General features: G+C 44.8%; 3 protein-coding genes across 13 annotated transcripts in view; 1 reads left to right on the forward strand and 2 right to left on the reverse strand.

Annotated features, from left to right (window-relative positions):
* Window positions 1-6,752, reverse strand: part of FBH1 (F-box DNA helicase 1) — a 38,150-nt gene extending 31,398 nt beyond the window's left edge. For 2 of the 5 annotated variants that reach the window (XM_043479229.1, XM_043479228.1), the window contains exon 1: window positions 6,563-6,752. In XM_043479229.1, the coding sequence (XP_043335164.1) occupies window position 6,563 (1 nt within the window). In that variant the 5' untranslated portion in view covers window positions 6,564-6,752. Of the gene's footprint in view, window positions 1-6,468 lie in introns of all 5 variants that reach the window. The other 3 variants (XM_043479231.1, XM_043479227.1, XM_043479230.1) reach the window with 2 other exon arrangements.
* Window positions 6,753-7,284: 532 nt separating this feature from the next.
* On the forward strand, window positions 7,285-15,654 carry LOC122447888 (ankyrin repeat domain-containing protein 16-like). 3 transcript variants are annotated; one of them, XR_006271439.1, is made up of 3 exons: window positions 7,285-7,642; window positions 13,097-13,182; window positions 14,745-15,654. XR_006271439.1 is itself a non-coding variant. In XM_043478621.1 (2 exons), the coding sequence occupies exons 1-2, from the start codon at window positions 7,410-7,412 to the stop codon at window positions 13,170-13,172; spliced, it is 309 nt and encodes a 102-aa protein (XP_043334556.1). In that variant the 5' UTR covers window positions 7,285-7,409; the 3' UTR covers window positions 13,173-13,183. The 3 variants fall into 3 exon arrangements, 1 of the variants encoding a protein (XP_043334556.1); XR_006271440.1 differs by having other exon boundaries at window positions 15,353-15,654; XM_043478621.1 differs by lacking the exon at window positions 14,745-15,654 and having other exon boundaries at window positions 13,097-13,183.
* Window positions 15,655-19,324: 3,670 nt separating this feature from the next.
* The window catches only part of LOC122447860 (ankyrin repeat domain-containing protein 26-like), a 578,892-nt gene continuing 571,635 nt past the window's right edge, over window positions 19,325-26,581 (reverse strand). Inside the window, exons 10-12 of one of the 5 annotated variants that reach the window (XM_043478569.1) lie at window positions 23,271-23,356; window positions 20,394-20,439; window positions 19,325-20,076 (exon numbers count right to left, since the gene is read on the reverse strand). In XM_043478569.1, coding sequence (XP_043334504.1) covers window positions 20,408-20,439; window positions 23,271-23,356 — 118 coding nt within the window. In that variant the 3' untranslated portion in view covers window positions 19,325-20,076; window positions 20,394-20,407. The other 4 variants (XM_043478571.1, XM_043478570.1, XM_043478568.1 and 1 more) reach the window with 4 other exon arrangements.

The following is a 26,581-nucleotide window of genomic DNA, read 5'->3' on the forward strand; positions in this document are numbered from 1 at the left end:
CCCAGAAGGGTCCAGCAGAATCTTCTCCAGGCGGCAGTGGGCACTTGTGCCTCTAGAGCTGACCACAGTGTCATATCCCTTAAGTCATGACAGAAAAACACTGGGAAAACAGGAAAGCCATTTCTCAAACAAGATTTTGCCCATCCCATGCTGCTTTTCCCGTGATGGCTCTCTTACAGTGAGACGCCTCATAGATCCTCCACTGCTGAGGCCCCGTTTCTAGGGTCGCCCCCACCACCACCCCACCCTGCTTGGCAGACCACTGGCACTGCAGGTGTGGGTCCTAGTCCTTGTGTCTGACTCCCAGGTGGTGAGTACCTGGAGCCCTCTGCCAATCACCATACTCTTCACCTGATGACCGTCATCACCCCACTGCCCCCTCAGGTCAAGCGCACAGCCGAAGACTAGATTCTCTTCAGCCCCCTGGAATGATCATTACTATACTGATCATCACTAAACCTGCACAAGACACCCCCAGCCCTGAGAAGGCAGGGAACACGCCCTCTCGACTTCATCCTCAAAGCACTCAGCATGACACTCTGCAAATCTGAGCTACTCCAACGCTGACTGAACAAGAAGTGAGTGCTCAGATGCCTCAATTCTGCTGGAATCTGCCTGGCTTCATTTTCTCATCCTCCCGATTGCAAGACATTTTATAAGACAAGTTGCCCAAAGCGGAACAGGGTGCTCCTGGTTTTGTGGTGAAGATGGCCCGTCCCCTCCCTCCTCGGCACACGGCTGGTCCATGCCTCCCCGTTGTGCCGGGAACTGGGGCCCCAGGGAACACGCATGGAGGAGTGTGCACCTCTCCCAAGTCCGGCCCGTAAAACCTGTCCTGCCCCTTTCTCCACGCTCTAGTCCCGTCCAGGGAACAGGAAGGTGACCCCAGGGAAACCTGGAGGCCACGCGTTCAAAAAGGAAGGCCCTCCAACAGCCTGGGTCCTTGGATTACTGCTTTAAAGAGCACCAGTGCTTCCCGGTGGCTCAGTTGGTAAAGAATCTGCCTACAATGCACAAGACCTAAGCTCAATCCCTGAGTCGGGAAGATTCCCTGGAGAAGGAAATGGCAACCCACTCCAGTACTCTTGCCTGGGAAATCCCACAGACAGAGAAGCCTAGTAGACTACAGACCATGGGGTTGCAAAGAGTTAGATATGACTTAGGGACTAAACCACCAGGTCCACCCCCACAACACTCACCCCCTACAGTCATCTGAAACTGTTACAGGACAGAGAAACAAGCTGGAGTCCTGAGGTCACTGTGTGTTTGGATCTGTTTGTTATTGAGGTCATGCCCACCCTAACCATTCCAGGGTCACCTGAAATTGACACCAAGTCACTTTTTTGCATTCCTAACCTTCATTAATCAGAATTTATACCAAACAGGCCTCCAAGATGTGCAGGTTACAGACCTAAATGGACATGCTGAAGATAAGTGCCTACAACTCTTGGAGAAGATTATTAAATAAAAATGTGAAAAAGGAAAATCAAGGTAACTCTCTGGCACAGGGGCCTGATGAGAGCGACAGCTCCTAACAAGAGGTGCACTGGGAGGTTTCACCAATCAAGAGAAACCCAACCTCATCCCGTTTGCTGCCACAAGCCTCTTGCCCTTCTCAGAGAGGCTCCGTGCAACTTGAGCAGACACCCTCTTGTTTCTGGCGAGACAGAGGAGGTGCGCTGCGGCAGGCCCGTTGTTACCAGGAGTTGGGTACGTCACAGGTCAAATGGGCCCCGGGAGATCTAACAGCCCAATCTCAGCAGCGTGGATGGTGGTGGTCCCCAACCTCAGTGAGACAGGAAGTATTCATTCAACTCGGGCTAGGCTGTGCAGCCGTGAAGCCACCCTGTATGTGTCTGAGACATATGCAACGATGACCTGAACAACTATGTATTTAACATGAGTTGTTCACATACAGACTGGTGTTATTACTATAATATGTTTTATTAACACGTTCTCTGATAGCTCAGTTGGTAAAGAATCTGCCTACAATGCAGGAGACCCCAGTTCATTCCTGAGTCAGGAAGATCCACTGGAGAAGGGATAAGCTACCCACTCCAGAATTCTTGGGCTTTCCTTGTGGCTCAGGGATAAAGAATACAGCCACAATATGGGAGACCTGGGTTCAGTCCCTGGGTTGGGAAGATCCCCTGGAGAAGGCAAAGGCTACCCACTCCAGTATTCTGGCCTGGAGAATCCCATGGACTGTACAGTCCATGGGGTCGCAAAGAGTCAGACACGACTTGCACTTTCAAACCACTGTTTAGGTGTGTCTCAACATGTCTTCTGCCCCTAGATGAAAGCTTTACAGTCAGGTGGGAGGGAGGAGAAAGGCACCTAACACCCACTGCTCCATAAATATTAATGAAATGAATGAATGAATGAAAGGAACAAATGTACCAACTGCCCGCTGGAGAAGCTGAGGTTGTCTTCTTTGGTTTTGATATCCTACACTATCTCAGTGTGCCAATGAGCTTCATAGCTTTCGAAGTTCTCTCACAAATTCTCATCTGTCTTCTGCACAACCCTGTGATCGCACCATGATGAAACCGGGGCTCAGGGAAAACTTGCCTGAAGTCACAACAGTTGTAGGTGATACAACTTAGGCCTTCTGACTCCTCGAGTCCAGAGTTCTCTCTATGGAAGGTAATAGTCTCAGGATTTCCCTGGTGGTCCAGTGGTTAAGACTCCATGCTTGCTTCCACTACAGGGGACGCAGGGTTGATCCCTGGTAGGGGAACTAAGATCCCACATGCCGTGTGGCCAAAAAACAAAAAAAGGAAGATACTATCTCCTTTTCAAATCCACCAGAAAGACTCAAAGCAGCTTCTAAAAACCTCAGGTTTAAATTCTCTGTCCCTTTCCCAGAAACCACTGTGGAACATCATAACCAAAGATCCAACTTCCAGTACTTAGAAAACCTAAGTGTAAGGAGAGTGGAAGTGTTAATCGTTCAGTCGTGTCTGACTCATTGCGACCCCAAGGACTGGAGCCCACCAGGCTCTTTTGTCCATGGAATTCTTGAATCAAAAATACTGGAGTGTGTAGCCATGCCCTCTTCCAGGGGATCCTCCCGACCCAGGGATCGAACCTGGGTCTCCTGCATTACAGGCAGATTCTTGACAGTCTGAGCCACCAGGGATGCTCATCAGGAAAGTGTAAACATGACACCACTAAATACTATACACTCAAAATGGAAAAAGCTCTCAATATTTTTTAGTTCATTGGAAGTTTGAGCTGTACAAGAAGCAAACGTGCTAGCTCCTCCAAGGACTCGCTCTCAATGTAGAGCCAGGTCCCTGCTTCCCTACAAACCCAAAGGCCCACACTCACAGGTCCCCACTTAGGTTCTGACGCCTACAAATACCTGCTCGTCTCATGGAACAGCAACCACTTAATACAGCAAGCGAGGACGGAGAGAGCTTTTTTTCCTACGTGTGTTTCAAGAATGGAGGAAGAAAAAAACAAGAAAATGATCATGATGTACAGACTAGACTGTACTTCTACAGATTTGAAAGGCTTTTTCTACTGTCAATTCATCCCACAACCACGTGTAAGTATCTATGATGCCCCAGATTCATAACGAATACCTCGAGGGCTTCCTCTCTTGGCATCTCTGGGGTCACATGCTATTTGAGCCACTGCAGATTTAAAAATGAATGATTTCACCTGTCCATAAGGTAGCTCTCAAAACACACACAAATTACTATACATAAGGCATGACAGGTGCTACACAAATGCACTTATGAAATGCTATGGGAGTAAAGAAAAGTGACCAGTTAGGAATGATGAAAGAGGCTTTATGAAGAGATCAGCCTCGCAAGATGAGCAGGATCCAGGAACGCACAGCAGTGGTGTGAAGTCGGGTTTCCTCACACCAAGAGAGAGGCTCACAAGGATGAAAAAGGAATTTGGAAACACAGAGTACAAAGGTCCTCAAGTATAATGCTAATGAACTTGGACTTTATCTTAGAGGGAGTCAGAGAATTATCTCACTTTTCTAAGTGGGAGGTCAATGCCTGGTCAACTGTACACCTTAGAATGAGAACTCTGAAGGCAGGCAGAGGCTGAGCAAACATGCAGATTGTCACGGAAACAAGGCAGAAAGTCACTTTGCTAACAGAGGCAAGAGTTGGTCAAGGACTGAGGGCAGCAGTGGCAAAAACAGGGAGAAGGGGAAAGTGAAGACCAAAACTGGACAGGAGAGATCAGAAGAGAAAACACAACACAGGTAACTGACATTTCTAGCCAGATCTCAGTGGTAACATCATTAACCACGCTGAGGGGTAAAGAAGAAATCGTGTTTACATCTTAATCACTTCTTCCAGGAGTCAAGGGAGAATGAAAGCTTTGTTTTGAAAATGCTTGTTTTGTTTTCAAATTATCTGTGGAGTGCCAGGTTAAGCTCCAGGAGGTACTTTGAAATAGGAAACCAGCCCTCAAAACATCTGTAAATGACAGCTGGAGACAAGATTTGAGGTGCTCTGGTGAGATGCTCTAAGAGCAGACGATTCCACAGACTGACGAAGACAGAATTCACAATCTTTAAATAAAATCAGCTTAGGAAGGACATAGGGGGACAATAAGCAGAGAGAGAGGATGACAACAAATCTGAAATTAGAACTCTAAGTCCATGAACAAGAGTCCATGAACAAGAGTCTAGTGCTCACACACTCAAAGGCCACAAAATATGTCAACCCATTAGGACCCCCTCTGATGACAACTGAAGAATGCAATGGAACCACGAAAAAAAAAGAGAGGAAAGGGAAAGAGGATAGCCAAGTAGCAACGATGCCAAGGCAAGCCACGGGAGAAATGAATTACTACAGGGCACACCACAAATTCCACACACCTACACAAAAGGGACCAGCAGACAAACGGGGAAACCAGTTAGACCCCAGAACATCCCCTTCCGCAAGCATATTGTCAAGATCTGTCCCCTGAACAGCAAGCTTTCGCTCTAGAGAATCTCAGGCGCTGTGAATAGATCCACATACACTGTCCTCTAATTGTTGAAAGGGGGATACAGGCCAAAATCAGTTCCTAAAGAAGACAGAAGGGGGGCTTCTCTGGTGGTCCGGTGGCTGAGACACCACACTCCCAATGCAGAGGCTGGGTTCGATCCCTGGTCAGGGCACTAGATCATGCATGCCACAACAAAGACCTGGCGCAGCCAAATTAATAAATAAAATACTCTTTAAAAAAAAAAAAAAAGGACACAGGAGGAGGAGAATTGCCTGTGAGACACCAGTTAAATAACCAATCATCTGAATTTAAAATATTCTGTCCCATACTGCAAATACGTGTTTTGTTTTTCAAAGCAAGGAAACTGGAGGCTTAACCCAAGAAAAGGTGGAAAGTGAAAGTGAAGTGAAAGTTGCTCAGCCCTGTCCTGCTCTTTGCGACCCCATGGACTATACATAACAGTCCATGGAATTCTCCAAGCCAGAACACTGGAGTGGGTAGCCTTTCCCTTCTCCAGGGAGTCAACTGGTAATAAGGATCGGGCGGGGGCGGGTGAGCAGCAAAAAGTGTGTGGAGCTACCAGATATCGCAGATATCGCAACTTCCACTTGCACCAATACCAACGGCTGCAGTGAGAACAACGCCTGGCATTTCCTAAAACTTTGTGAACCTTAAAGAACTTTCATGCCTTCCTTTTCTGTTTGCAGTGATGAGACAGAAGGGAACAATAACTTTGGTAAAGGTGATACTGGACCTGATTCTGTCTCCAAGGGCTATTCTTATACTCAGTTAATCAAATTCAATCCGCTCATGAGCAAAATGAGCTTGCTTTCACGTCAGAGATCTTTTTTCATTTTATCTTCCTTATTTGAACAGATTGCCAGGCACGAGCATGGCGGCTACCACCCTTCCTTCCAGAGAAGGAAGGACTATCCTTCCCGTGGGAAAATCCCTAACTTCTTCAGGCCTCAATTTCCCCACCTGCCATGAGGCCTTACAGGCTTGTTTGCGGATGAGGTAACTAACGTAAAGTATTTTGTAAACCACAGTGCAATACAAGATGCAAAATATAACGATTTCCAGGCCTGAAAAGCAGAGCTGCTCCCATTTTCCCTCGGAAGGAACAGAAAACACCAGGAGGGTTAAACGACGAGCACCTCGGAAGATCAGGTAGAGAAGTCAACACCGACCCTCACGTCCGCCACCACCCCGCACAGCTTGCTCAGAACTCAGACTCTGCACCAGCTCCAGGCCCTCCCACATTACCCCAGTTTTCCCAATACTCAGGTTAGGGGGAGGGCAACTGCAAATACAAGAGGCAAAAGGATGCCACAAAATGACTCGCCCAAGGTCAAAACAGATGAGCAGCAGGAAAGAAAATGCTGGCTGCCCACGGCCGAGGCCACGTTCCGGCGACGTCCGCATCACCGACAGCGCCCCGGCCTGCCGCGCTCTCATCGGCCCTGACCCCAGCCCGCGCTCCACCATCCCCGCGGACCGTACCTCACGGAGACCAGACCCGCTAAAGACCCCAGAGACTCAGCCTCCACGCGACCGGGCCCGTCCGCGCCCCCACCACGCCGGCGGCCTCACGCACTATGGCGATTCGCATCGGGGCTCCCGCCGCCGCCGCCGTCGCCTCAGGTCCCGGGCCACCCGGGCTCCCGGTCGCGGCTTCCCAAGGGCAGTGCGAGCCCCTGCCGGCCGTGGACTTCCTCCACCAGCTCCGCCGCCGCCGCAGGGCCGCGAAGAGCCCGCTGCCGACGCTGACGGAATGCATCCCCGGCCAATTGAAGCACTCAAGAGGAAGGGCGCACTTGACGGACTGCTGCGGTGGCCAGTCGGGACGCTCAACCACTCTATTGCTAGCAGGCCCCGCCCCGTCCGCGCTTCCGCCAGGGCGGAAGCGGCGAGCAGTAACTTTCCCAGAGTTCCTCCGAGCTTAGGGACTCACGGAGGGGCCGCGGCCGGCGCGATGGGCGGGGCCAAGAGTATGGGCGGGACCTGCCGCGGAGGGCGGAGGCGGGGCCGCACGGGCCCCACCCCGTCCTGGAGGGCTCGCGCCGCCTGTGACCGGACCTGCGGTGGTTGTCCCCGGGGTTCACCTAATCTTTCTCCTCAAAGTGAAACCAGTGCGGGCGGTAATCTCCGCGCCTAAGTTCGCGGCGGCCCGTGGGTCGCGTGGTCAGCCCGGAACCTGAGGGTTGGGGGGGAAGATCGGGGCGTCTGGGGAAAGGTCCTGACAGGCAGGGTGGGGCCGGGGGAGGATCTCGGAGGCGGGGCCCGGAGGAGGCGGGGCCCGGAGGAGGCGGGGCCCGGAGGAGGCGGGGCCCGGAGGGGGCGGGGTGGGCCCGGGGGAGGGTCGCGGGGCGTTCCCGCCGTACCCGAGCCGGTGGCCATGACTGCGCTTCGGCGTCCGCGGCGGGTGTGCTGGTTGGTGCTGGATGAGAGGAGCTGTACGCGACTGGGCGCGCGGGCTTCGCGGGGCCTGCCCGAGATACCCTCCTGCACACGTTACGCGCCACAGCCGCTGGGACATCTTGGCCTATCTGGTTGACACCTGGGACCTGGACATCGAGGCCGTCAACCAGGACTACAAGCGGGCTCTCTCTGCACGAGGCTGCCTCCATGGGACATCCGGACTGCGTGCTGTACCTGCTGGCCCGGGGGGCCGCCGGTAAGTGGTGGGCCTTGCAGACAGACCCCCACCCTTTCCTGCCGATCTTAGATTCCCACTCTTGGTCAGCCTCCACACCATAGCCTCTCAGGCTTCCCCTACAGAACATCATTGCTGTCCTTGTGGGGTTAGCTGCTCCAGCCTTCTGTTTCAGACTGCCTCCCATGATAGAGCAGAGAGCTGTAACGAACATGTTCAGATCCCCTGGAGAAGGAAATGGCAACCCACTTCAGTATTCTTGCCTGGAGAATTCCATGGACAGAGGAGCCTGGCAGGCTACAGTCCATGGGGTCGCATAGGTCCGGACACTACTGAGCGACTCTCACTCACTCACTGCCTATAGCGTGGGTCCCAGGCGTGATGTTTGTCTGGAAACATCTCGCTAAATGATTATTGCACAGATGACATTGTTCTAATTTTCTGTTTTGAAATTCCTAGTTATAGCTTGTCAGAAGTCTGCAAAGACAGCTGGGAAGTCCCATGCACCTTTTCCCCATCTTGCCCCAAAGTTAATGTCTTACAACTAGAGTACAATCACAAGAAGAAACTGACACTGCTATGACATTGCTACTATCAGGGCCCTTACTCACATTTCACAGGTATATGGATGAGCACAGGTGTGTGGGGTCCTCTGTGCAGTTTTATAACATGACCTCCACAGTCACTATGCTCACCTGTAACCGTTATACAAAGCAATTGCATTCTGTTATTAATAGATGCACACAATCTTCAGTACTAACGGTCCACCTCCTTAGACATTTGAACACCTGAAAATTCATACCATAATAAAGTTCCTGAATGAATCCACAAGGGATTCCTGATCTTACATAAACAAGAAGAGCATCAGAAAGATATACAGCTAAATAAAGCGCATCTTGCCCACTGGCATGGGGGAATACGCCTGCTTATGTTTTGAGGTTTGGGCTTTGGCTGTGACTGAGCCCAAGACATTCTGCTGCTAGTAAGTTGGTCTAAAGATAGTGGAGACATATTACCTTTTAAAAAACAGTTCTGGGGATAAAGAAACAGCCTCCCTAAACAACCATCAGAAGAGCAAGTCTCATTTGACTGTGTGCTTAGGAAGGGCAGTTACAACAAGACATTTTGCCTGTTCTCACCTTACTGGCTTTCTCATGTCCCTTCTACCCTGGATTCATTCCCTCTGTGAAGCACTTCTTCAAGATTCCAGCCTTCATGTACCTGGATTTCTCCTTTTTGATTTTTTTGTTCACTCTCATTACTACATTACCAAAACTAAGAAAACAAAACATTAAAAATACAGCAGTGTGTACATGACTGTCTCAAACTCACTAGCTATCCCAACAAGGACCTACTGTATAGCACGAGGAAGTCTGTTCAATGTTATGTGACAGCCTGGATAGGAGAGGGGTTTGGGGGAGAATTGTTGTTTAGTTGCTCAGTCCTGTCCAACTCTGTGTGTCCCCATGGACTGCAGCATGCCAGGCTTCCCTACCCTTCACCATCTCCCAGAGCTTGCTTAAACTCATGTCCATTGAGTCAGTGATGCCACGCAACCATCTCATTCTCTGTCATCGCCTGCTCCTCCTGCCTTCCTTCTTTCCCAGCATCAGGGTCTTTTCCAATGAGTCAGCTCTTCACATCAGGTGGCCAAAGTATTGGAGCTTCAGTGTCAGTCCTTCCAATGAATATTATGGGTTGATTTCCTTTAGGATTGACTGGTTTGATCTCCTGACTGTCCAAGAGATTCTCAAGAGTCTTTTCAAAAAAAAAAAAAAAAGAGTCTTTTCCAAGGGGGAGAATGGATACATGTATATCTATAGCTGAGTCTCTTTACTGTTCACCTGAAACTATCACAACATTGTTAATCAGCTGTACCCCAATGAAAAATGAAAAATTCTAAGAAACAAAAAAATGAAATAGTGCTGGTAGTTAAGTAATACCAAAGCAGTCCTATTTAGTCAAAGCCATGGTTTTTGCAGTAGTCATGTATGGATGTGAGAGTTGGACCATAAAGAAGAGCTGAGAGCTGAAGAATTGATGCTTTTGAACTGTGATGTTCAAAAGAGAAGACTCTTGAGAGTCCCTTGGACTGCAAGGAGATCAAACTAGTCAATCTGAGAGGAAATCAGTCCTGAATATTCATTGAAAGGACTGATGCTGAAGCTGAAATACCAATACTTTGGCCACCTAATGTGAAGAACTGACTCACTGGAAAAGGCCCTGATGCTGGGAAAGATTGACGGCAGGAGGAGAAGGGGACTTCAGAAAGAGATGGTTGGATGACATCACCGACTCGATGGACATGAGTTTGAGCAAGCTCCAGGAGTTAGTGATGGACAGGGAAGCCTGGCTTGCTGCAGTCCATGGGGTCGCAAAGAGTCAGACATGACTGAATGACTGAACTGAACTGAACTGATTCAGGAGGAGAAGGGGATGACAGAGGACTAGATGGTTGGATGGCATCATCAACTCAATGGACACGGGTTTGAGCAAGCTCTGGGAGATGGTGAAGGACAGGGAAGCCTGGTGTGCTGCAGTCCATGGGGTCACAAAGACTTGGAGAAGACTGAGCCCCTCAACGACAACAACAATACATAAAACAGATAACCAACAAGGACCTATTGAGATAGAGAATGGAGATATATATATATATATATTCATATATAACTGATTCATATATAACCTGAAACTAACACAACACTGTGCGTCATACTTCAATGAAATTTTTAAAAAATTGTTTCCTGCTGGAACAAGGCCTTATATCTCTTTAGAACAAATCTCTCCAACTCCTAATAAATATCTCAGATGCTAAGGGGTCATTCCTATGACTTCTTTCCATTAAATTTGCAGTTTTCTAAAGTACCTTTATTCAGTCCAATGGGTCATGAGCATTGAGGGACCCAATGACAACCAGTAACAACCCACGAAAGAGAAGAAGCCACATTTTGTTGGTTTTCGAATCTCTAGCATCCAGCACAGAGACTAGACTCTGGACTTGGTTGGTTTTGGGTGTGCAGCTTTTGAAGGACATGATACTCATTGAACAGCTGAGGGGGAGGGGGAGATAGGACACACAGAGTATTTTAAGAAGATGGGTTTTTCTGGACTTTTCACACTAGGTGGGTAACGAATGAAAAACTCCTAACTAGGAACATTCCCTCCGCCTCTTGAATCTGTTTAAAACAAAGGAGGACACACTAAAAAGAAAAACTAATGGAAATGGAGCAGAACACTGTGAACACCTCCCCATGGCACCTGCCTCTTGTTTGTAGAAAAGCTTCAGCCTCTGAGGCTTTGCCCAAGTCCCAAAGAGCAAACGTAATCAGAGAAGTGAGAAAATGCTGAAAGAAATGAAAACAGTCCAAGACAAAATAACAATAGTTAAAATAGCAAAGTCAACTCCTCCTCAAGGCTGTAGATAACATTCTGAGCCATATCCTGGAGTTCTGCTGCAGATACTGAAACCCCCACCAGGTGGAAGAAGTTAACCGCATGCTGACTACACCTATGTAGACCCCAGACCAGTTGAAACCCAATGGTTGATGATACTAACTCCTCAAAACACCCACTTAGCTCACCACCAGCCAATCCAGAAGGATGTACACCAGCTATCAGGCATCTGAAACCCTCACCCCTAACGGTGCCTTTAAAAACCCTTCCCTGAATTTGGGGGAGAATGGATACATGTATATGTGTGGCTGAGTCACTCTGTTGTGCTCCTGAAACTATCACCACATTGTTCATTGGCTATACTCCAATAATATAAGTTGTTTTTAAAAAATTATTTTTGTCCTTAGGAAACCTAAGCCACATATTTTTCTTTATTCTAGTTTACCAAGAAATGCATTCATTTTTTCCAGTCAGCTTAGATGTTTTTGTGAAGGTATATTTTAGGTGTGATTAGTATTTAAGGCAGTAATTTTGAATAAAAGTGATTACCCTCCATAATGTCCATGGGCCTCATCCAATCAGCTGAAGGCTGCAAGCCCAAAGACTGAGGTTCCTCAAAGTGGAAGGATGCTTTCAAATTGTGGTGCTATAGAAGACTCTTGAGAGTCCTTTGGACTGCAAGGAGAGCAAACCAGTCAATCCAAAAGGAAATCAACCCTGAATATTCATTGGAAGGACTGATACTGAAGCTGAAGCTCCAATATTTGGGCCACCTGATGCAAAGAGTGATTTCTCAGAAAAGACCCTGATGCTGGGAAGGATTGAAGGCAGGAGGAGAAAGGGGCAGCAGAGGATGAGATGCTTGGATGGCATCACCGACTCAATGGACATGAATTTGAGATAACTCCAAAAGTGGAGGACAGAGGAGCCCTGAAGACTGCAGTCCATGGGGTCGCAAAGAGTGGAACACAACTTAGCGACTGAACAACAACCTAAAAGTGGAAGGAATTCAAGTCTGAAGCATAGAAACCCTGGCTGAGTTTCCAGACCATTGTTCTGGGGATTCAGATTCAAGACTGCAACATCAACTCTTCCCTGAATCTCGTCTGCTGGCTCACTCTACAGATTTCAGGTCTCCTGACAGATGGATAGATAAATAGCTAATCCCCTACTATATTTACTCCCCCTCTGGAGAACCTTAAAAATTCTACAGTATTCCAGCAGTGTGGCTCTAGTTATGTTTCACTATATCCAGGCAGCAGGAATATAGTTATGTTTATAATTACAGTAAAATACATTGTGGTAATCATCTTATAAGTCAAATCATTATGCTCTACACCTTAAACTTATACACTGCTGCATGTTAATTACATCTCAGTAAAACTGGAAGAAAAAAAAAAGAAATTCGGGAAACAGAGATTCAGGTTAAACTGAAAGAGTGTTCCAAAAAAGAGTCAGGGGTTTATGTTTATGAAGACAAAAGGCCACAGGTTGTCAAAAATTGCCTCGTGAGACTGTGAGCGACTCTGATACAAGCCAGGAAATATTTATCCTTAGGGAATCACAAGTTATTTAGGGCAGGGGTGGTCCAAGAAGTAGCTTGAGTTTTTGGCAGATGTTCTGGAGGACTTCATTAGGACAATAAATGATCGGAAGGTCAGATTCCATGCAGGCTGAGACATGCCTATGTCACACCCGTTAATGGTCTCCTGGCTCTGTTTCAGAGAGCTCTTTAGGGAGCATTATTGTTGTTGAGTGGCTAAGTCATGTTCAACTCTTTGCAACCCCATGAACTGCAGCACGCCAGGCTTTCCTGTCCTTCACTATCTTACGGAGTTTGCTCAAATTAGGGAACGTTACCGACTCCATGGTTTTTGTTTCACAAAAGGCAGTATGAAATCTGTTCCTGACTTCTGCTGAAGTGAACAACTGTAATAGGGAAGACCCTTTTGTATTCTATTACAAGTTCAGCACTAAAGGGATGTTGCCTTTATGCTTATATTATACATAGTGGCTCATTGCTGGGAGCCCTGCCTCCCACAAAATGAGCATTTAGCTGAAATACCTGTGTTTACCTTCCAGGAAACAACCTGACCAAGCCCACCTGTCAATGACTGCAGGAAAGAAATTAACACATTCCCTTCAGAGGCTGATGTGAACCAGGAAAGGTTTGACTCTACTCTTTCTCCTTTTAGTGTAACCCAAGCCTGAATTCTAACTCAGGCAAGATGGTTCTTGGGGACATGAGTCCACCATTATCTTGATCTACCAGCTTTCCAAACAAAATTGCTATTCCTTGCCCCAACAACTCATCTCTTGATTTATCGGCCCATCTTGTAGGAAGCAATAGGACTTGGTAACACGATGACCCTACCTATGTCTAAGGCCTTCAAGTGAGTGTCAGCTCACTGGCTGGTGCTGCTGTATAGATAACAGTTTACCAGAGATCTCTTCCTTGCAGACGAGGCAAAGTCTATGCCAGTTGTAATGAGCATAACTACCTGTACTCAGGTGTGTCCTGGGGAGGAGGACAAAAACTTTATCCTTCTAGGTTCATCTGGCTGGTTAAGAAGCAACTTAACATGAGACAGATTAACAGGAGAAAAGCAAACAAAAGCTTAACAGCATGTATACTTCTGTATACATGGGTGAGAACCAGAAAACCTGAGTAACTCACCAGAATGGTTGAAACCCTCACCTTAAATGCCATCTTCAGCTAGAAACAAAGGAGGATGTTGTGGGTAGTGGTTTGGGACTAGAATGTGGAGGAAGGTGATTCATGTGGAGATGGAAAAGCAAGTGTTTGGAACTCTGTAAATATCTGTAGTTCCCGTGACCACACCTGGCCCACATATTTTCTCAGTATCTCTGGTTGTAGCTGTCTTCCTGGGCCAGGCCCTTTGTCTAAAATATTCAACATTTAAGGAGGCAGTTAAAAGACTTTGAGTCTTTTTTGTTTCTTAAAAATATTCTGCCTAAAATCATTCTCTTGCCAAAGAGACACATTTTGGGGTGACAAATTTTGCTTCCCTACAATACCCTGGATCAGGTAGAAAAGGTTAATATGGAAACCCAAGGAGGAAGCCACCTTGCTTCCCAAAATAGTCCCTAAAATTTTGGGGGACTTGCTTAGATTCCTGAATCTAAGACTTGGGGGAGTTCAGCTGAGACCAATTTCTTTTGCTCAGTCCGGGTCTTGCTGATTAAATGTTGCCCAAGACAAGCCAAAAGGATTTGGTGCCCATCAACTTCAAGTTTCCTTGCACTGGTTACAGTGGCTGCTGTTGGGCCTAGAACTCTTCTAGGAACAACGGGGGAAATTGTGGGGAAATAAACTTCCCTGGGATTTCTCAGCGGTTTTGTAAAAAGCCCAGATCTTCTGAGACTCTTCAGTGCAGACATCTGCAGCCATTCATCTAGTTAATAGCTCCAACCTGAAAGAATTCATAGTCTCATCTCCCCAAGGAGCAGGGGAGACCTACAGCCCAGAGTAGGTCCCCCGAAGGTGCTCCGTCTCCCCAAGAATTTATATTTCAAGAAGGGATGAGGCCCAGAACCTTGGAGACTCCAGATCAGGCTCCTGGAGAGATTTTGTTACCAGCAAAGCCCATAAACAGTTACCAGGTTAAAAAAACAAACAAACCAAAAAACAATATTAGGAATAAAAATATTAACCTCCTTTCCCTTGTGCTTAGTCTGATTTCTCTTGCTCACTGGGTGTTTCCTGCAGAGGCCTTGCTTCCGGCTCTTCAAACCCCAGTTCCTGGTGTGAACCAGCTTGGCCGATGCTCCTGCTTGGGGTGGGGGGCTGTGTGCAGAGATGCTGCTCTGGACACCTTAATGCAAGATGGCAATGAGCCCTGTGAGCCCCATTACCTGGAGCAGCTGTGCCTGTCTCTGCTCCCCAGAACCCCGCCAACTCTACCTAATCCCCCGCTGGTGAGAGCCCTATGGAGCAGCCCCACCCATGGCCTATTGGAGAGCGTGGACTGTACAGTGGGTGCTCCACTTCTCATTTCCTTTGCTTCTCAACACAACTCACTCCATTGGCGGAGAAACATTGGGCAGAAGGACCCTTTTGGGGTGGGTACCAGCTTTACTTACATATCAAATGCCAGAGTAAGGAGGAGATCCTTCCCAGGAGAGGAGAAAGCCCTTCTCAAGCAGCAGAGACAAAGTTTCCTACCGTCCTGCACCTGCTGGTGTGGAACAACTGACCTGCTCTCAACACACGGCCCCAGGTGCGGTCCTGAGCGAGGGGGCAACACCTGTATGTTTACCGTGAGATATTTAATAAGGACTATGTCTCTGATTGCAATAACCTGTCCGTGCCTTCAGGATAAAAGGAACGAATACTGAGAGCCCAGCCAAAAGCAAGAGTGTCTCAAAGAGGTGAGTGACAGTGAACGCCAAGAGGAAGGAGAAATTCAGACACACAAGGACTGGAAAGGTGTGGCTTTGATTCAGTGACGCGGAAATCATCAGTGACTTGGGAGCAGTTTTGAGGGAAAGAGAGGGAAGACAGTCTAGAGTTGCTAGAGATACAGGCAAACCTTTCGAGAAGTTTGTTCTGGGACCTAAGATTGTCTGGTACAAGTGAGAGGGGAAGACCAGGGTGAGAAGTTTATAGAAAGGAGATTTGAAATCATCAGAAGATACAAATTAAATAAAAGTAGCAGGATCACTCGGAGAAGGCAATGGCAACTGACTCCAGTACTCTTGCCTGGAAAATCTCATGGATGGAGGTGCCTGGTAGGCTTCAGTCCATGGGGTCGCTAAGAGTCGGACACAACTAAGCGACTTCACTTTCACTTTTCACGTTCATGCATTGGAGAAGGAAATGGCAACCCACTCCAGTGTTCTTGCCTGGAGAATCCCAGGGACGGGAGAGCCTGGTGGGCTGCCATCTATGGAGTCGCACAGAGTCGGACACGACTGAAGCGACTTAGCAGCAGGATCCCTGCACGGAGACCCTTGGAGAGGGTAACAGGGGAGAAGGATCATCAGTCTCATATGAAACTGGAATTCTCCCAAGTCAGATATCTGAGAGGACAGAAAGACAAGGGGATCAAGGATTAAGTGAGCATTATTAACATGTCAGCTCTTGGAATTGTTGGGGAGGGAAAAACTTTCTCCACCCTCTGAGGTTCAGCTATTGGGAGTCTGCCAGTTAAATTGACAAAAGCAGATAACCATGAGAAAAAACATTTACATAGCTTTCCAGGAATGATGTACACATGTGAGAGTTGGACCATAAACAAGGCTGAGTGCTAAAGAATTGGTGCTTTCAAACTGTGGTGCTGGAGAAGACTCTTGAGAGTCCCTTGGACTGCAAGGAGAATGAACCAGTCAATCCTAAAAGAAATCAACCCTGAATATTCATTGGAAGGACTGATGCTGAAGCTCCAAATTTTGGCCACTTAATGGGAAGAGCTGACTTACAGGAAAAGGCCCTGATGCTGCGAAAGATTGCGGCCAGAGGAGAAGGGGGCGACAGAGGATGAGATAGTTATATGGCATCTTCGACTAAATGGACAGTGAGTTTGAGCAAACTCCGGGAGATGGTGAAGGACAGGAAACCCTGGCATGTTGCAGTCCATGGGGTTGCAAAGAGATGGACATGACTGAGCAACGGAACTATAACAACAACATGCAGAGGTTCACAAAGAAATGTGACTTGAAGGGAGTTGATATACAACTGGGAGTTGATATACTACTTAATAAATGACAGGGAACAAAGGAAACTATAAGTAAGGTGAAAAGACAGCCCTCAGATTGGGAGAAAATAATAGCAAATGAAGCAACAGACAAAGGATTAATCTCAAAAATATACAAGCAACTCCTGAAGCTCAATTCCAGAAAAATAAAAAAAAAAAAAAAAAAATGGGCCAAAGAACTAAGCAGACATTTCTCCGAAGACGACATACAGACGGCTAACAAACACATGAAAAGATGCTCCACATCACTCATTATCAGAGAAATGCAAATCAAAACCACAATGAGGTACCATTACACTCCAGTCAGGATGGCTGCTATCCAAAAGGTCTACAAGCAATAAATGCTGGAGAGGGTGTGGAGAAAAGGGAACCCTCTTACACTGTTGGTGGGAATGCAAACTAGTACAGCCACTATGGAAAACAGTGTGGAGATTTCTTAAAAAACTGGAAATAGCACTGCCATATGACCCAGCAATCCCACTTCTGGGCATACACACTGAGGAAACCAGCTCTGAAAGAGACACGTGCACCCCAGTGTTTATCGCAGCACTGTTTATAATAGCCAGGACATGGAAGCAACCTAGATGCCCATCAGCAGACGAATGGATAAGGAAGCTGTGGTACATATACACCATGGAATATTACTCAGCCATTAAAAAGAATTCATTTGAATCAGTTCTAATGAGATGGATGAAACTGGAGCCCATTATACAGAGTGAAGTAAGCCAGAAAGATAAAGATCATTACAGCATACTAACACATATATATGGAATTTAGAAAGATGGTAATGATAACCCTATATGCAAAACCGAAAAAGAGACACAGATGTACAGAACAGACTTTTGGATTCTGTGGGAGAAGGCGAGGGTGGGATGTTTCGAGAGAACAGCATGAATATTATCTATGGTAAAACAGATCACCAGCCCAGGTGGGATGCATGAGACAAGTGCTCGGGCCTGGTGCACTGGGAAGACCCAGAGGAATTGGGTGGAGTGGGAGGCGGGAGGGGGGATCGGGATGGGGAATACATGTAACTCCATGGCTGATTCATATCAATGTATGACAAAACCCACTGCAATGTTGTGAAGTAATTAGCCTCCAACTAATAAAAATAAATGGAAAAAAAAAAAAAATGACAGGGAGTAGGACAAAAAGGCATCTTCTGAAAAACAGGTGACTTGGGGAAGGAGGGGCACTTATAACAAAAAACATTTGAGAAATATAAATGGTACTTTAGGATATATGGGAGATAGGGGAATTTTGTGAAAATGTCTGTCTGGCGCTTGGAACTTTTCTCTCATTTTAACACTGTTTCCAAAAGTAAATTAAAGTCAATTAAAACCAATTCAAATGCATTCCTTTTTATAGCTGAATAATATACAGCTTCCTATCCATTCATCTGTTAATGGACATCTAGGTTACTTCCATGTCCTAGCTATTATAAATAGTGCTGCAGTGAGCACTGGGATACATGTGTCTTTTTGGAATTTGCTGTATGATGCAGGGAACCCAAAGCTGGTACTTTGTGACAACCTAGAGGGGTGGAACGGGGAGGGAGGTGGGAGGGAGGGTCAAGAGGGAGGGGACATATGCATTCCTATGGCCAATTCAAGTCAAGGTATGGCAGAAACCATCACAATATTGTAAAGTAATTATCCTCTAATTAAAAATAAAAATTTTTTTACAAAGTTAATTCATTGCAAAGGCAAAAACTAAGGCAAATCTTATTTCTCCATGAGGAAAGACTTATGAATCCATGTTTAAAGTTAAATATAGTAAGTTTTATGCCACTATTAACAGTTGTAATACCTCAAAACATTGATGGTAACCATAACAGCAATATCTAAATCTTTAGGTCTATATATAGTGATAAAAACTGGAAAATACAAAAAAGCTATCAATCAACACCACTAAATATTAATGACAAGTCTGGTTGTTTGGGTGCTGTTTAAACAGCTGATATTAGGGCTCAGTTTGAGTTCATAAAGGGCCGTTCAAATGGTAAAGAATGCACTTGCAATTCAGGTGACCTGGGTTTGATCCCTGGGACTGGAAGATCCCCTGGAGAAGGGAATGGCTCCCTGCTCCAGTATTCTTGCCGAGAGAATTCCATGGACAGAGGAGCCTGGCGGGCTTCTCCATGGGATCACAAAGAGTCGACATGACTGAGTGACTAACAGCATCACTTTGAATATGGAAAACTCAACTGTGCTGGTTTTTAAAACTGCTAAGTTAGATGCAGAGAAACATCGCTTAAAATACCATATACATTTTTATCATACACATATAATATGAAAATATTTTCCTTTAATAAAGAATTTCTCATCATGTTTAATGGGAAACAATGAAAATGTCAGGTAAACAGTCCTGTAGGGAAACTTTTACTATTTATTGTTCAAGTCATATCTTTTTTCTTCAAAGTCTGTACATATTCTTGTGATGTTTTCAAAAATAGGTCCTCATATACATTTGACCCATCTGTAGATCCTCAAGGAGACACTGTAATTAGATGCAAATTCAGCATCAACTGGAAAGAAAAGGAAAGAATTGTATTCTTCACCTAAAATACTTGAGTTAACTAAGTATTAGTTAAGAGAAAAGAAAAAAAAAAAAACAAAACCTGAGACCTTTCCAAGTGTTCCGAAAAATGAAATATATCTATAGATGACACAACACAAAAAACAAGATTACAATTACATAATCTGCCCATGGTGCACGTGTGGCTGATGACCAGAGCCTCTGGCTTCCTCATGCTTCATTTATTTGCTCAGTAACTATGCGCAGAGGTGCTGGGACAAGCACTGGAAGTACAAGATGGAGGTGCCCCAGTGCACCCGGAAAACGACACGCTCTAGAGTGGGAAACAGGTGAACGGGCAGCTTCCACACAGACTCATAAACTCTAAGACAGATACAAAAGACGGCACAGGGACACTCAGAAGGGACAGCCAGCTTCCTGTCAGTACTGCCAGCTTTCTGGTGGAGGTGCTATGGAAGCAGATACCTGGAGGACAGGAAAAAGTACAGGAGACGGAGGGGAGGAGCACGTACAAAGCCCGCAGGTGAGGACGCGCGGCTGTGGGATCCTACAGTCTGGCTGGTTAGATGCAGAGCTGAGGGCAGAGGAGGGCGGTAAGGAGATAAGGCCGCCTACTTTGGCAGGACCCAAACTGGTGTGCGTGTTTGGAGCTTTTCCTGAGGGTGAAAGATAAACTGGTGACAAAGTCAGTGACAGAGAAATTTTAGTCACCCACCGAGTGACAGCTTCACACCCGTGACTGTTGAGTCTGGGTTTCCCAGCCTTAACCGCCACCAGCGCCTGAGAAGCGGGTGAATGCCACATCTCCTGAGAATAGTGTCAGGTGCAGGCAGACAGTTCCACAGGGATGGAGGCAGTAGAAGAAGGAAATAGCGAGAAGTAAAAGAAATACATAGACCTTTAGAGATTATTTTTCAAGCTATGGAACATGATCAATCAATGAGGAAGAAGGATATTTTTCACTATGACCACTCATGCGTTCACATTTCTCATTAGCTATGTGTAAGGAAAAATATTCAACATGGTGTCTACTATCCAAACAATGGAAAGAGATCCCATTTACTGCCTTCGGTGTATTTCAGAAATCAATGTCCAAATTTAATTCGTACATTTTGGCAACATACCTTTCCTTAGTTCTCTAGTTATACTCCTGTCCAGCTCCCGCCACATCTGAAATAAGTCAAATATTATTTATGTTTAAGATGAACAAGAGATACTATCATAGGAATGACATCAAACTTACTAAATGTGACTTTTAAATAATACTTTTAGACACTAGACCTAACCTCAAGATTACGTCAGTAGAAAAAAAAGTTACATAAATAAAAGAACATGAATTCCTACTTATTCTCCTTATAGATAACAGAGCATATTTATGGAATGCTATTTAGATTAACTGATAAAAAGTACAATAAGTATCAGTCTGTCGAGTACACATAATGTGAAAGAATGAGGGAATGACCCATAATCCTAGGAACGACCCAGAAGATTCCTATATTCTCCCCTAACAGCTCCTGCCCTACATATGTACTGAGACCTTTATTTTGATTTCTAGGTTGAGGATTGTGTTCAAATGGAGGAAGTAGTCTAAAGTCAAATATTAAGAACGAGAGCACATCTGTGGTTTTCTTTAAAGTTTTCCATTTAACGAAAAGATAGAAAGTTGAGAAAATTTACACACAGGAAACAGTGTACCAGCAAGTTTCAATTCTGAAGATATTTAGCGAGAGGGATTCTCTCGTAAGTGTTAGTTTTCGAACTATGTCCCATAGACGGGGAAGGTCCCACAGGGGTCACTGCAGGGTTGAGGAACAGAGAAGTCACAGCTGCAGGGCCTCTGGCCGCTCTTCAGCTACAAGGCTCTATGCTTGTCTCCGTTTATGTAACACGGTTCCCTGCAGGAGTTTTCTTTTTTAAAAGAAAGGTTCCTTTCTTTGGGAAAAAAAGAATCTTTTTGTAAGGTATGAGAGTCATTGATTTAGTCAAAGTTCCTAATTCTACAAAAGAAGTAACAAAGGCCATGTCCTTCTGACTGAGTCCAGAGTCCTAGGCCAGCTATGTTCTTAGATTAAGGAAAAACACATAGATTTTTAAATATAGCATAGACAAAATGAACATGTAAAACCTTGTTATACAGTTGAATAATGCTTGTGGTGTGACATGACTTTTGAAGTAAATTATGTGTTTTAAATGCATGAACAAGAATAAATCAATATCAAATCCTATTTGTGGCAGTAGATACAGGTAATTTAGAAAGCATACATATTTTTTAAACAGAGGACAGGGAACTTGAAGGAGAGAATCTTTAGCTGAATCAAGAGGGCCAAAAGTGAAGAGATTCAACCTTAAAAGGATGTTCACTTCCTCTAGATAGAACCTGGCTTGCTAAAATGACTCAGCAATGAATTATCCACATTTTGGGTTACTGAGGACAAAATTTAAAACACGCAACAGATCTCTCTTTACTGTTTAGCATACTTCTATCCAGGCTCTCATCATTAGTGGGTATATACAAAAAGCATGAGTGTAATCTCAACTATCATCTAAATCCGGTCAGAAGTTGCAGTTGAACTTCATTTCCTCAGCCTGAAGTTTCAAGGGGAGCATCCGCTACCCTCCTCAGGAGAAGCAAGATTTACCTAACGGGTGAGTTTGGGAGAAGGAACTAAGAAGTGCTTGCTTGGTTCCCAATCTCTTCTTTGAAAAGATGTATGTGCCCACAGCACCGTGAACTTGGGTCTGCGGTAGGCAGCCCACCCCTGGGACGGGGGTCAAGCCTTTGCTTCCTCCTCTTAGGCCTGTGTCTGCGTGGGCAGGTCTCTGACTGGGGATGAAGTGTTTGGAGGCCCACTGTGACTGCGCAGCTAAAGCACGCCCTCCAGGTTCATAGCTCCCAAGTACTACGACCCAACGTAGCCCCAGTGCTGTCGAAGAAACCTTAGATTGCTCTTCTGTGATGGCAAGAAGCCAAATGAGAAAACACGTTGAGATTGCATTTAACAAGGGCTGCTTTTCTCTGCATCATCAACATCATGGAAACACCATCAAAAACCATAAACTCGTGTGCACTGACTGAAATGGATATTTTAATCACAATGATTACACAATGAAAACTAGCTGCAGTTTAAAGACTCCCCTTCATTGCTATCTCAGTCATCATTCATCCAGGTGAAGTCACGACAGAGACAAAAGTGAGCTTCATTTACAAGTTTTAAATATTTGATTTAACTACAAACTTAGAAACATTCTACAACTGCTCAGCAAGATATGTTTTAGACATTTAAATCAAAATTCTGTCAGTAAAATAGCAATTAAAGATGTACTCTTGTATAAGAAAGTAACAAAAAATGTTAACCTAAAACCCAAAATTAATCTTTTGATTATTACAAGTTTGTTTAATTCATAAAAATGACTTATCTAGGATTTCTTCAAATGAAACACATCCATATGTCATTAGTGTTTAGATGCCAGTCAGTCACTTATGGTTAGGGGTAGAAAAACTGTGGTGGGAGCAACAGAGCCTGGAAATGATTATGAACCACTGCCAAAGTGAAATCAATTAAAAAGTTAATCAAACATCTGAAAGTACACTTTCGGTTACTAGACAGTAAGATTTCATTTCTAAAGTAGAATTTCAATGCAGGTTTTAAACAAATTTAAGAATTTAAAAAGTATCTCTTATAAACAAGAGATCTAGCACAAAAAAATCATTAAATGTCTCCTTGATTATCACAGTTGATTACGGTTTTACTTAGTACACATAAATCAAAAAAACAACTCAGAAGTTCACCAAATTAAAAATAAGGATCATTTATATCAGAAATCTGAAACCCAGTGAAAAAAATAGAACAGAACTAACCTTGGTCAAGAAAGTCTCCACGCTGCCATTTGAACGGCGTGGAATTCAGGTAGAAAACCCTACGTTCGCTCCTGAAATAAGATTTGCATTGAACCCTGAGGTAGGATTGAAATTTCCAACAGAAGAGGGCTCCAGGACTGACCTGCTGCTGAGAGTGCTGAGTAAGATTTCTTCTGCTGTTTCTCCACCTCAAGTTCGGTGCTCATCTCTGCCAGCCTCTCATTATTCCTGGGGAAGATGGAAAACACCAATTTCATTCATGTTTCCCTGTGTGACTTGCATTTTGTAAGTTGCCGCACATAAATGGAATCCCCATCACCCTGTGTGAGCACTGGAAGCAGAGAGCAGACCTGCTGTAAACAGTGACAGCTCTGACCTTGTTCTAAAGAAGCTCACGTGTGTCTGGGCTCCTCAGGTAACAAGTCACAGCTGGGAGAGGAGAGAAAGGGCGTCAGAGAGAAAGGGAGGCGGGCTCACAGTGACGCCTGCCGCCTCTGGGACACGCCTGCCCCCAGGAAACAGGGATGAAGAAACACGCCATCCCACAAATCCATTTTCAAGCTTTTCCTCTCACCATTCTTATATATACCTTCCACTCATGACCGTGGAGAAATTAAGCACTTGGCTCTGAGGAATCACCTAGAGCCACAACCTTGAGGGCAATGGGTGACAAAAGGGCTAAAACAGCCCCAGGAACAATGACAAGTATGCTCTGCTTTTCCAAAGTTCATTTTATGTTACTTCATTTCTACGAAGGGCCTACATCAGCACCTGTATCTCATAATCAAAACAAAGAAAAAAATCTGAAGAGAATTTTTGGTTTCATTTCAAAAGGCAAAAAGTCAAAACAGCGTTCAGTGTATGTTTTTACAATGAGAGGCATCGCGCTCCCCAAGCAGGGAGACCGGTCCCAGCGACCTCCTTCCCCGGAAGCCACACCCCACACCCCAGCATCAAGTCCCACAGCCCTGAACCCTCTCTGGGAGCACCTGGGCTTCCCTTGTATGTGCTTATTTTGGGCATCGACTAGCGGAATGCATCCTCGGGTCCCTGCTCCTTTGCTGTGCTCTCTGGGCTTGTGAAAGGTGTCCTAGGAGTGCTCTGCTTTCAGAGGCGGGGAAGCCTGGACTCGGCTGCAGGTGGGATCTGCCCTTTCCAGCCTCCATACAAACCCTCACTCAGGTCACCATGCCAGCGTCAGCCACTCTGGGAATTACCCTGCCTTTCACCCCTGTGTGAATCTTCCCTGATTTCACAAGCATGCTTTTACTTAGTGTAGGAAAACTTACAAGGATATCTTATAACTCATTTTTCTTAGGATGCCCTCTAGCAGTGACTGACTAGCTAGCTTCACTTCCTACTAATCTCAGGAACCTGGCTCTATAAAAACTAGGCTTCAGAGACAAATTAATGGACTAAATTTATCTTCTGTGATTCTGTGTTTTGACTTACATGTCTAGTTTCTTTTCCAATGACTTTCTAACTTTTAGTTCCTCTAAGTAGAGTTTCTTATATTTTTCCATCTCTGCTTTCTTATAATCTTGTAAAGTTTCCGTCCTGGATAGTTCAGATTCCAAGTCTTTAATTCTGAGTTCCATCTGACTTCTTACGGAAGCAATATGCGCCTCTCGGAACTGCTCTGAGATTTCTTGACATGCTGCTCGTGTCTAAGTCAAATTTAAAAAGATACATTTTTTAAATGATTATAACCTGAATAATGATATTTGTTCCATTTAGTTTTGAGTCAGGAATTTAGAGAGTGATTTTAAATGTGAAAATAAGAAAAGAGGAACTTTAAAATAATCATCATCAATGTGACATGAATTAAATCTGAATTATAAAATAAACGTGGAATCAATGTTATAGTAGTACTTAAGGAACCGGATGATTCAAAGACTAAGAGGATGAAGTGAAAATTTAGAAACTGAACAAGACAAGAATAATTCAAGAGGATGGTACCAGTTTTAAACCACATATTTGTTTTCCCCCCTCATAGTCTTGTGTATACCAATTGGTCTTATAAGTAAAAGGATTCTCTAGTGAGAAGCATTCTGAAAGATCAATTTAGTGATAACTGTGATGGAAACTGAAATATTTACAAGGAGAAACAAGTGTGCCCCTCCTTCCAGAAATCTACAGAACACACTGCTCTAAGGGAAGCAGAGGAAACACATAAGCTGTACCCATCCAAAATGTAATTTACACTGAGGTGAATTCAAGCACATGACAGATCAACAAATTAACCTGCAAAAATAGGTTGACTTCTTTCCATTTCTCTACGAGGTCCTGTCTCACTCTTTCTTCAATCTCCCGTTTATACTGCTCAACTTGAGGGTGTTCTATCATCTTCAGTTCCATAGGACTTTTGAGTTTCACTACTTCTTGCTCCAACTTCTTGTTCTCTTTCTCTAGTTTCTCACACTTCCTTTGCCATCCTTTCATTGATAACAACTCCCGTTGAAGAACTTGATATGTTGCATCCAGGTGCAGACACTGTGAACACGCAGCTCCCAGCTCTGCTGGAAGATGATCAGTCTGCAAGAATAAAACAACACCATTTAGTTCTGAGGAAAGTGGACTGAGCACAGCCTCGCTCAAACCGAGGATCAAATATATACCATGGTATCTGTATTGGAGAATGTAGGGCCTGGAATAACTCAGAGAATCAAGAAAGAAGTTCAAACCACCAAGAGTCACAAAATATACTCTTCACTATCATCTTAGTCTCACAACATTTGCACTTGATTTTACACTCTTTTATTGTTCTACAGTAATACTTTTCTATCTTTCCTCTGTAGAATGACTGCAAGCCACCTCCTAGTAGAATGTCTCTTACCCCTTTCTCCCATCTTATCCCATGGTTTTTAAAGAAGTTTGAGGTATCCTGTATTGAGTTATCTAGGGCCGAGTTAGTAAATGTCTCCCAAAAGAAGATTGTGAAAATAAGACTCTAATGGTTAAATCTTGTAAATGTGGATTCTAATCCAATAAGCCTTTTCCTGAACTACAAACAGTTTTTGCTAATTTGAACTGCATTCCAAAGAGAAATGATTCACAAGGTTAAAGAAAGGTTAAAGAAATCCCATCTCCTAAGAGTTTAGTGAGATGATCCATACATTTTTAAAAAAAAAAAAAAAATGCCTCATTCTTGTAACCCTTTCTTACTTTCCACAGAATAAGAGACATACCAAACAAAAGAAAGAAAAAATATTTACTGGAATATCAGTGACACTGAATTGGAAAGAACTTTCCTTTAGACAGAATGATTACTTGGTAAGTCGACGTGATTGGAGCTCGTGGTTTTCAAACATGTCTCCAAATTCTTTGACACTTTTCTCATGAAATTCCCTCTCCTTAAGTATGTGTTAGTCCTAGTAACTGATTCCTCCTGGACAGAGTCTGGGGAAACTGCTGTGTGAGTTTTAAAGCTAAATAGCTTCTGAATGTTGCTCT

Source organism: Cervus canadensis, chromosome 10, assembly GCF_019320065.1.
Source record: "Cervus canadensis isolate Bull #8, Minnesota chromosome 10, ASM1932006v1, whole genome shotgun sequence".
Lineage (NCBI taxonomy): Eukaryota > Metazoa > Chordata > Mammalia > Artiodactyla > Cervidae > Cervus > Cervus canadensis.